At 58.2% G+C, this 10122-nt stretch overlaps 1 protein-coding gene across 1 annotated transcript in view; it reads left to right on the top strand.

Moving 5' to 3' along the window:
• LOC104122026 (receptor-type tyrosine-protein phosphatase V-like) overlaps positions 1-10122 on the top strand; it is a 41954-nt gene that overhangs the window by 19402 nt on the left and 12430 nt on the right. Inside the window, 12 exon segments of the mRNA XM_035889743.1 lie at positions 1-39; positions 390-662; positions 1628-1780; positions 2282-2554; positions 3421-3690; positions 4172-4450; positions 4671-4805; positions 4914-5124; positions 7736-7803; positions 7975-8101; positions 8762-8809; positions 9261-9354. The exon segment at positions 1-39 is cut by the window's left edge and continues 4 nt beyond it. Of these exon segments, the coding sequence (XP_035745636.1) occupies positions 1-39; positions 390-662; positions 1628-1780; positions 2282-2554; positions 3421-3690; positions 4172-4450; positions 4671-4805; positions 4914-5124; positions 7736-7803; positions 7975-8101; positions 8762-8809; positions 9261-9354 (1970 nt within the window).

The following is a 10122-nucleotide window of genomic DNA, read 5'->3' as shown; positions in this document are numbered from 1 at the left end:
CCTTCCACACCAGCACCCCCAACCTCACCCACTGCACACGTGAGTGTGACGCTCTCCTGGCAGCCTGGTGTCCTCCACCAGGTCTCCCCCTTCCTGGTGCGGCCAGGTCCTGCCTTCCTCTCTCACCCGGGCAAGCACTTAGTGCTCATGCCCTGCTGGATGTAGCATGGGGAGTCGGTGCGTGACCCCATGGCCTGGCCACCCATGTCCTGGGGAGCAGTCCACAGCCATCCACAGTGCCAGGAAGGGGGCAATCCCTGGAGTCAAGGGCAAAGCCAGCCCTCCGGACCTTGCAGGGCTGACCCACCTCCTGCAGCACAGGCTTGGCACAGACGTGGAGCATCTCAGCCTGAACGTGGCCCTGGCAGTGACTCCTGTTTCCTCCCCAGGCCCATTGCCCCCAGCCGCCGTGCACTGGCTGAGCACGGGGCACCCCGACAGGCTGAGCGCGTCCTGGGGGGCCGCAGCCGGGGAGCAAGATGGCTATGTGCTGACCCTGTACCACAGGCGGCTGGGCACCGTGACAGCTACGGCCTCACTTGGGAGAGACACCCACAACTTCACCTTCATGGGCCTGGCCCCAGGATACGAGTACTCCCTGGAGGCCAGTGCCACGGCTGGACCGTACCAGGCAGCAGCGCCCAACATCAGTGGCTGGACACGTGAGTGCCCGGAGGAGCATCCTCTGCAGGGGGGTGGGAGATTTTTCACCACTGGGCAGCCCTGAGGAGGGCTGGGGGGGTTGCAGGGGTCCCGTGCATGCACATGTGCATGGCTGCAGCATGCAGAAGTTCGTGCATGGGCACACTGCTACCCTCACGGGCACATGGATGTCCAACTGCAGACGTGCATGAGTACATGCTGGTGACATGCAGGGTTCCCCAGCTGTCCCCACGTGGGGACACCCCTCTGCCCGTGCAGCCCCACCCCCCCGTACACAGCAGCACTCACACCCTCGCTGAGGCTCCTCCAGCAGGTAGGGATGATGTTGCCACAAAGGTCCATGAATCAGTGTAGTAGAGGATGCTGATCCGCAGTCCTCCCAGGAGAACGGGTCCAGCACTTCTCCCCACCCAGAAAGATTTTAGGGCTGGACAGAGTGCAGAGGCTGTGCCAAGCTCTGCCCAGGCAGCTGCACCCCTGGGTGCTGGAGGACGTGTGTGCATGCAGAGCTCTCCAGCTGGGCTATGCGGGTGAGGGTGGCCTGGATGAAAAAGGGTTGGCATGAGAGGGACCACAAAGGGTGAGCAGCCTTAAAGGCGAGGTGGGATGGGGACGGAAAAGAGGACAGTGAGGAGGAGTGCGCCAGAGCGGGCTTTCGTGCCTCAGCCCTCAGGGAGCATCTGTTCTGCTGCACAGCATCCCGCCAGGCGTGTTTCCTTCTGCGCAGTCTCCAGCCCCTAACATCAGGTCTGGTGACTCCCCAGAGAGGGACCACAAAGGGTGAGCAGCCTTAAAGGCGAGGTGGGATGGGGACGGAAAAGAGGACAGTGAGGAGGAGTGCGCCAGAGCGGGCTTTCGTGCCTCAGCCCTCAGGGAGCATCTGTTCTGCTGCACAGCATCCCGCCAGGCGTGTTTCCTTCTGCGCAGTCTCCAGCCCCTAACATCAGGTCTGGTGACTCCCCAGGCCCGCTGCCCCCGGCCACGGTGCGCTTGCTGAGGGGAGACACCCACAACTTCACCTTCACGGGACTGGCCCCAGGAAGCAAGTATGTGCTGGAGGTGGCATCCATGGCAGGGCCCTACCGGACACCTGCAGGGAATGTCAGCAACTGGACGTGTGAGTACCCTGGTTTGAGGGCGATGCCTGCCTCGCCGGGCCCCCACGAAGGCTCATGGCAAACGGCACGGCCCCGCGACCTTCGTGGCAGACCCCGAGTCCTGCCTGAACCCAAAGGCACGTCAGTGCCATGGCACTGAGTGGGGCTCTGCCCACCCTCACCATCAGCTCCGTCAGCCTGGATTGGATCAGCTGCAGCTCCCGGGGCTCCGCTTCAGAGCGGGGAGCAGCCGCCAGGGCCAGGGCCATGCACCGTCCCCTCCCTGGTGCTCCCCCCTCTCCCATCCCTGGGTGTCTCGCTCCGGCTGGGACAGGGCTGGCCCTGCTCAGATAAGCACCGCTTGAAGCTTGCAGAAGCTGCTTTCAGCTGCCTCCAGGCTGGTGGATGCAGCCGAGACAAAGTGCCCTGTCCCGTGTGGTGCATCCCTTCAGAGGACAGCGCCCAGATACCAGGCAATGTCCACAGAGCCTTCACTGACATCTCCTGTCCTGTCTCTGCAGACCCCCTGGCACCCCGTAATGTATACATGACGAACCAGGGGTATCCCAACAGGCTGAGCGTCTCCTGGCGAGCTGAACCCCAGGGACAAGACAGTTACAGGCTCCTCCTCTACCACTCGGGGTCAGGTACTGTGGCAGCCAACGTGTCTGTCGGGAAAGGCAGCAGCAAATTCACCTTTTCTGGCCTGGCTCCAGGACACAAATACCTGCTGGAAGTGGTGTCCGTGGCAGGGCCCTACGCAGCCTCTGCGGGGAACATCAGCGACTGGACGAGTAAGTGCCAAGAGCTGGGGGTCCTGGCGCCACGCGTGAGGCTCAGCCTTCCCCAGCCGGGCGGGCTCAGCACCTGCGGTGGGAAGGGAGGGGGTCGGGGCTGGGGCTGCTGCCTGGAAGCTGTGGGTGCCACCGCAGCAACGGGACCGTGGGCTCTGCGAGCTGCCGGCGGAGGGGCGAGCAGGGCAGCGCTGCTGCCCACAGCAGTCGGGCGGCGGTGGTTGCTGTTTCGGGGGGCAGAGGTCCCACTCATGGCCCCGCTGCTCACACGGGCTGGCTCCTCCAGGCACGGGCAACTGAACAAGAGCAAGGGATCGCGGAGAGCTGCTCTGGTGGAGGACACCCACAGCCTGGGAGACCACGAGTCCTTAGATCCGGGGGGGACACCCCACTGTGCCTTTCTCCCAGGCACTCAGAAAATTCCTGGCATGGGGGATAAAGGGAGGCTGGGCTTTTTTTTTTTTTTAGGAATGTGGAAATTGCAGATAAGCACAATAAGCCTTTTCATGTGCTTGTCCCCACAGTCCCTGCACTTTGTTTTGGGGAATCCAGAGGTCTCTGCTCCCATGCTCAGCCAGCCCCTGGCAGAGTGCTGGGAGTCATGTGCAGAGCCCTCAGGCAGGTCTCTAATGAAAAATGCTAATTAGCAGGAGGAAGAACCCACTTCCTTGTGCTGCTCTCTCTGCATGTCCTCCGATTGCCATTTAAAGGTCATTTCTGGCAGTGGCAGCCAGCACCTGCAGAAATATTGTCACTGAACACATGAATTGTCCCTGCATGTTACCTATCTTCTGCTCGTGTCTCTGCAGGCTGGAGGAGCGTACATGCATGCCAGTAACTCTCCCCTGGTCTGGTTTTCATTGTAGCCCCCTCAGTTCCCAAAAATCTCTCTGCGGTGGCTGAAGGGAACAACACAATGCTCATCTCCTGGCGCAGTGTCTCTGGACAGCAGGACGACTGCCAGCTGTGGCTGCGGGACCCCAGGAACAGCACGCTGCCCTGGCGGCACCCCCTTGGCCGAGGGCAGGTCCAGCACCTCCTCCAGGGGCTGGTCCCAGGGAGGAATTACTCTGTCTCCTTGAGCTGTGTGGCCGGGCCCTACTGGAGCAGCACCAAACCCTTGGCGGTGCCGATGGGTGGGTATGCGCTGCCGAGGGGACGGGGGGAGTGCAGGCTGGAAGGGGGAGAAACACCTTGGGTGGCTCAAGACTGGATCAGCCCTTGGGGTTCAACAGAACCATGGGAGGTCTTCAGGGTGGGAGGAAAGGCAAACCAGCAAGGTGACCCTCTGGTAGCCACCAGCTCCCTAAGCTAGCCCCATCACTGAGATTTGCCATCACCTCATGGCCTGGCTCCCTGTGAAGCAAAGTGGACTCTGCAGAGGTCTCCATTGGTCTGCTTCGCCTATAAGGCGTCTGCTCAGGCCCTGACCCATTGGCCTTGTCCTGTGGCCCTTGGCAGAGAAGGCTCACGGGTCACAGGTGTCCGGCTCTGCTCCTCTCCCGTGGACCTTGGGGCAGGCAGTAGAGGACCACAGTGGCTCTGGGCTGATGCATGGGGTGAGGCTGGGATTTCTCTGACCCATTAAGTACAGGGTCTGCCCCATCTCCTTTGCAGAGCCAAACCCAGTGGAGGGTGTGAGATGCCTACCGGAGCCAAGGAGCCTTTACTTGAATTGGAGCAGCTCTCCTGGAGATGTGGAGGCTTATGAGGTGGTGACAGAGAGACTCTCTGATGGACCTCCCACCTCCAAGGATGTCATGAGCATCCCTACAAGCGAGGCCAGTCTGGAGGGGCTGAGGCCAAACTCATCGTACCGAATTGTTGTGAGCACAGTGGGCATGAACACAGTGAGGAGCCGGGCTGTGACTCTGCTCTGCAACACAACAGTGGAGGGTGAGTCCCCTTCTTTCCCACAGCCTTGCCACAGGCCCCAGGAGAAGACACCCAGTATTGCTGATTAGATGTGGGGACTCTTGGATGCCTGTGGTCCTGCACTGAACTGCAGTGGGTCAGGGCTCTGCGATGCTGGGACCAGTCACAGGCTGAGCAGTGTGGGGTGGGTCTGTGGGAGCAGGACACGCTAACAGGCTGTGCTTGCTGGTTCCTCTTCCAGCCCTGCCTCCACCCCTGCGAGCAGATATCTTCCAGGTGGAGGCCAGCTCCACGGTTATCATTTCATCCGACCTGTTCAGCGAGGAGAACGGCCAGATTGAGTACTATGGTGTCATTGCTACCACTAATGATTCACGTAAGTGCCCCTGCACATCCTGATCCCCAGTGGCTCCCCGGAGGGCAGCAGGTCCCGGGGCGTCACTCTGGGCTGCCACTCTCACCTTGTGCATCCATTCCCCTTCAGTGCTGAGGCCCACCCAGGACATCATGTCCAGCACATGGTATGACCACTATTATGGGACAGAGGACTCCTACCTGGCTGTGCTAATCCCCAATCCCTTCCATCCGAGCCCCAGGAGCTCCCCCGAAACCTGGCGAGTGCCGGTGGGAATAGAGGAGTGCGGCCAGTCCAGGGCAACGTGCAACGGGAAGCTGAAAGCCAACGAGCAGTACAGGTGAGGTGTCAGCATCCCTCCCGCAGGGAAGGGGCTGGAGGATAAAAGTGACTGTGGGTGTCCCTGCAAGGTGCCACCGGCTCCCTGGATGCCACCTCACCCTCGCGCTCCCCAGAGCCCCAGCAGTGGACCCCAGGGGTTGCCCCACCAGGCAGCATTTGAGGGATGCAGGGGCTGGAATACCTGGGAATTCTACAGCATAAGTGGACAGGGAGCGGGAGAGCAGAAGTGAAAGCTGAGGCTGACGAGGGCTCTATGAGTTGCCCTAGGAGCTGGGCAGTTGTCCACCTCCAGGGCAAGAACTAAGCCAGATGCTGTTATTTGCAGGGGTTTGCACGGGACTCGGAGCCACATGCAGCCTCAGGGAGTGCAAAACCGAAACTAATTCAGAAACATGGGTTGAGGTGGTGCCTGCACAGCTGGGGGCTCAAAGGTTGAGGGTGGCAAACGCACAGGCCAAGGTCCGAGTTCCCCTGAGACAGACACACGGACCTCAATATTCATAGATTCAGGGCCGTATTTGACAGCAGATAGAATCCAGGAACATGAATGTATGAGCACACTGTTTTGCTACAGGGTGCCTTTAAAATAGTTGATGGTAAAACAGGTTTTCTGCTACAGACAAAGAATCGTACCTTTAGCCAGTCCTCTGTTAATTCAGCAGCTCATAACTTCACCAAACAGGGACCATATCCCCGGGCATTCCTCTGGCAAAGGGATCCCCTGGAATCTGGAGGGCTGTCCCAATTCAGTTTAAAGAAACTTACAGCACGGGTGGCTGACAAGTGACGGAAGTTGCTGGGGGTGTTGGGAAAAGAGAAGGAGCACGAGAGAGCGCGTGCGTGACAGCGAGCTTCACTTCTCCCTATCAGTTCAGTGGGAGTTAGGTCTGCCCTTAAGTTTTGTGGTGAGTGGAGTCAAGGTCCCTGGTGTTGGGTTCAGACCTGCTGGCTCCCCTTCCTGTCTTCTTTTTGCTTCACTCTCTCTGCTTCTGCTATGTGCAGACTCCGTGCTTACATGAAAAACTGACATTGATCCTTATGGAGTCGCTTTAGATTTGCACATGAACAGCGATCAGCGTTGACACTGGGCTGTGCCAGGGGAGGGGGAGATGGCTACTTCTCCTGGGAAAAAAAGGGAGTTTCCAGAGAGCCATTCCCTTGGAAATCCCACCCAGAGCAGGATTGTCAGGAGCAAACAGCTCTTTGGGCTCTCCCTAGGTACTGTTTTGTCATGCCTGGCAGGAGAATTGCATGATGAGACATCCGCATCCCATCCCCACCACGGGTGTTGTGATCCCTGGGCTGGCATGGGAGAGTCTCCAATCCATTCAGAAGGTCTGAGATTGCCCATCAAGCTCATCTAGTTATTGCTAATGGCTCCTGCCCAACTCGTTCTCAGGGCAAGCCTTACTGCTTAACCCTAGCAGCCTCAGATCTGGCCTTCTGCTCCAGCCGACCAGGCTGCCACACGGGCCAGCCTGGGTGCAAGCTGGGTCTGCCTTACAACGCCTTGGCCCAGACCAAGATCTGCCTGACCCGTCTCTGGCAGCTGCCGGAAGCCTTGAGGGGAGTTTAGGAAAAGCACAAACCCAGCAGGGTACCCCTCCACCCCAAACACTGTCCAGCCAGTCTGAGAGTGTACAACTGCCCTCCGTCCCACTCTCACTGGACATCGACCTCCCCCGGGGAAGCAGCGAATTCAGAGCCATCAGGATGCCATCAGCCCAGCTACCGTGATTCAACAGCACGTACTTCACTGCCCAGCTGCTCGGGACTAGAAGATCCTTTTGCACGGCTTCAGAGCTTGCCTTCGCTTTGGCTACCCTGCGCAACATGCACCCAGAAGCTGTTCTGCTGTCCTCATTAGTCATCAGTAGTGTGGGGAGAAGCAGGTACCTCTGACAGCCCACCTCCGTGCTGAAAGCCAGCCCTCGCTGCCCACCTTCAGCAAGCTGTTTATCCACAAGCCCTTACCTCTCCTGCCATGGCATCTGCAGACTCAGTTCCCAAAGAGGTCTTTGCCCTGGCAGCCGGGTCCGGGGCGCTGCCGGAGGGGGACTCACGCTGGGCGCCACAAACTCTTGGCTGCTAAAATCCAAAGCTATGACTGAAAGCCTTAGCTTGCATTTAGTACAGAAGAGGACCTACCCTTCCAGATTGCCTGCTGGGAAGGAAGTCATCCCTGCAGGGCGCTGTGAGGCTTGGTGTGCACCCTCCCAGGAGGAGGCCGGTACGGGGCAGACCCCCACAGGGAAGAGGAAGCCCCAGCTACTTCTGCCTGTGAGGGGAAGGGTCCAGGTCGGGGCTCAGCCCTCCCAGCTGAGGTGCCCCCATTTCAAACAGTCACCCGGGCTCGGCTCTTTCAAGTCAACCCAACCTGATTTTCCCTACTTACTGTTGTCCTTCCCCATGTCTGTCCAGGAGGCAGAAAAGGGAGAAGAGACTATTTCCACACATTCCTTAAGCCCCTGCCAGAACACCAGCTTCTTCCAAGGCAGCGTTTCAGAGCAGAGGCAGCTGCCCTGTTCCCTTGGGCCTTTGCTGCTGGGGGCATGGGTGCTGCGCTCAGCCCAGATCGCCCCTGACGGCAGGGCTCTGCTTTGCCCTAGGTTCAGCATCGCTGCCTTCACCAGATACGACCCAGTAGCCCCTGCAGTGACGTTCACCATGTTCTCAGGTAAGACGGAGAATGCCATATTCCCTGCCTGGCCGTGCAGGTTAGAGGTAATGGACAACCTGGCAGCCACAAGCCAGAGGGAGATTGTGGGCTGCAGCAAATATAATAAATGGACTAAATGCCGCCATTTACTGGCTCTTACCCCTGTCCGTTCTCTCTCTTTGATGCCAGCTGCTGGATCTGGTGCAGACACAACTCCACTCTCAATGCCGACAATTGCTGGAATCGTTGTGGGATTTCTCTTGACGCTTGCAGCTATTTTTGCTTTGGTCTACTGGAAACAGCTCAGAGCAAAAAGGTGAGGGTGAGCCATCTCTTGCGTGGTGGGTGCAGGCTGAGACACCCAACCTTCAGCGGCAGGCCAGGAGGAAGAGCAGTGAGAGGGTATAAAATGAGATTTGGGCAAACTAGGACACCCACTAGTGGAGTTGTGCCTGGCAGGCACAGAACTATCTCATCAACACGTACAAATATCTCAAGGGTGGGGGTCACGAGGACAGAGCCAGACTCTTCCCAGTGGTGCCCAGCACCAGGACAAGGGGCCATGGGCACAAACTCAAGCACAAGAGGTTTCAGCTGAATGTGAGGAAGAACTTGTTGACTTGGAGGGTGCCCAAGCCCTGGCCCAGGCTGCCCAGGGGGGCTGTGGAGTCTCCTTCTCTGGAGATATTCAACCCCCGCCTGGACGCTGTCCTGTGCCCCCTGCTCTGGGTGAGCCTGCTTGGGCAGGGGGGTGGCACTGGGTGAGCTCCCGAGGGCCCTGCCAACCCTTGCCATGCTGGGATTCTGTGTGATTCTGTGAAAAGCAAAAGGCAGAGGAGGGAGGGGAGCTGCTGGGGCGCAGTTAATGCACAGGACCCTACACATGGGTGAGGCAGCGTGCCTGGCTCTCCATGAGCTCACAGCATCTGTCCCTGCGCTGCAGGGAGGAGTAACATCTCCTGTGCTTTGTTTCTAGAAGCAAGAAGAGCAGCCTGCCCCAAGAGATGGTGACCTACAGCTTGAGGTGAGCGCTGGAGTCTTTCCTCTCTGCGTGTCCCCACTGCAGGTCCCAAAGTCCTTCGCCTCCTTCCTTTCTTGTGCTTTGACTCAGGAAAAATCCAACTCTGTCTCCTCTCCTTCAGTTATTTTTTTAAATTTTAGGCTTTCCCATGTTCAGTGTTTATTGCCCAGCTCCATTCCAAGTCAATGGAAGTGGAAATGCATTGTCCACATCTCCTCTGCAAGGTTTCTGCAGTAGGAGAATATCCTCACCATCCTGAAATCCCTCCCAATATTTAAACAATGGTCTCTTGGACCCACTTCCCCGGGCAATGACGCGGGCTGTAAACCATCCCTATGTGTGTGCATCCAGGTATGCAGGTCTCAAGGCTGGGCTGTCTCACTGGCCACCTGACTGACCTGCCAGACCTCCCCATAGCTAAGGCAAGTTTTCCTCTGGACTTCATTTCATGCAGAAATGTCCATCGGCCAATTCCCGTACAGAACTTCAAGCAGTACTATGAGATGAAGACAGCAAGTGCTAACCACGCTTTTTTCCAGGAATTTGAGGTGAGATGAGACTCCTGCTATAGATGAGAACTTCCCCTCTAGGTAGGTCATGCCCCAGCTGTTAAGCGGCCTGTTTGGGCTCATCTCCAGAGACAGTAACCCATCTCTAGCACTCCAACCACCCTACTAGGCAATCTTGGAGGCTAAAGACTGGATGGACCAAGTGATGAGGCAATTCCATTGCTTAAAACCTGTTTTGTTCAAGTTCTGGTAAAAAACATGCATTGTCTGTGGCATGAGGTGAATTGTCACTGCCCATAGCTGGACAAAGCTGAGGGACCCAGGCCTGGACTGGAGGCAAAGATGCTGAGTGGTGTTGCAATGAGATCCACCTTGACAGTGTCAGAAAAGACCATGCAGCCAAAAGGAAGGTCGAGGACCCTCTCAGAGCTGTAGGGCCAGGCTGTGAAATTCTCCAGGCTGGCTTCACTGGCTCCTGCTGCCAGCAGCTGCAGGTTCTGAATTGTTCTGTTGCCAGCACCCCTGAAAGCCCCACCAGTAATTTCAAGCCCTCCTCACATCGCCCCTCTCTAGCCTTCTGAGTGAGGACAGCGGCAGAAGCAGCACAGGATGGCTGGGAAGCTGCCGGGTGGAAAAGGCCCTGGGGGTGTTGGTCGAGAGGCGGCTGAATATGAGCCAGCAGGGTGCCCAGGTGGCCAAGAGGGCCAGCGGCATCCTGGCTTGGATCAGGAGTGGTGTGGCCAGCAGGAGCAGGGCAGGGAGCGTGCCCCTGTGCTGGGCACTGGGGGGGCCGCCCCTCGAGTGCTG

This window comes from Egretta garzetta, unplaced genomic scaffold (assembly GCF_000687185.1).
Source record: "Egretta garzetta isolate BGI_Z169 unplaced genomic scaffold, ASM68718v1 scaffold202, whole genome shotgun sequence".
NCBI classification, from domain to species: domain Eukaryota; kingdom Metazoa; phylum Chordata; class Aves; order Pelecaniformes; family Ardeidae; genus Egretta; species Egretta garzetta.
The sequence above is the reverse complement of the archived record's forward strand: the minus strand, read 5'-3'. Positions and strand labels throughout refer to the sequence as shown.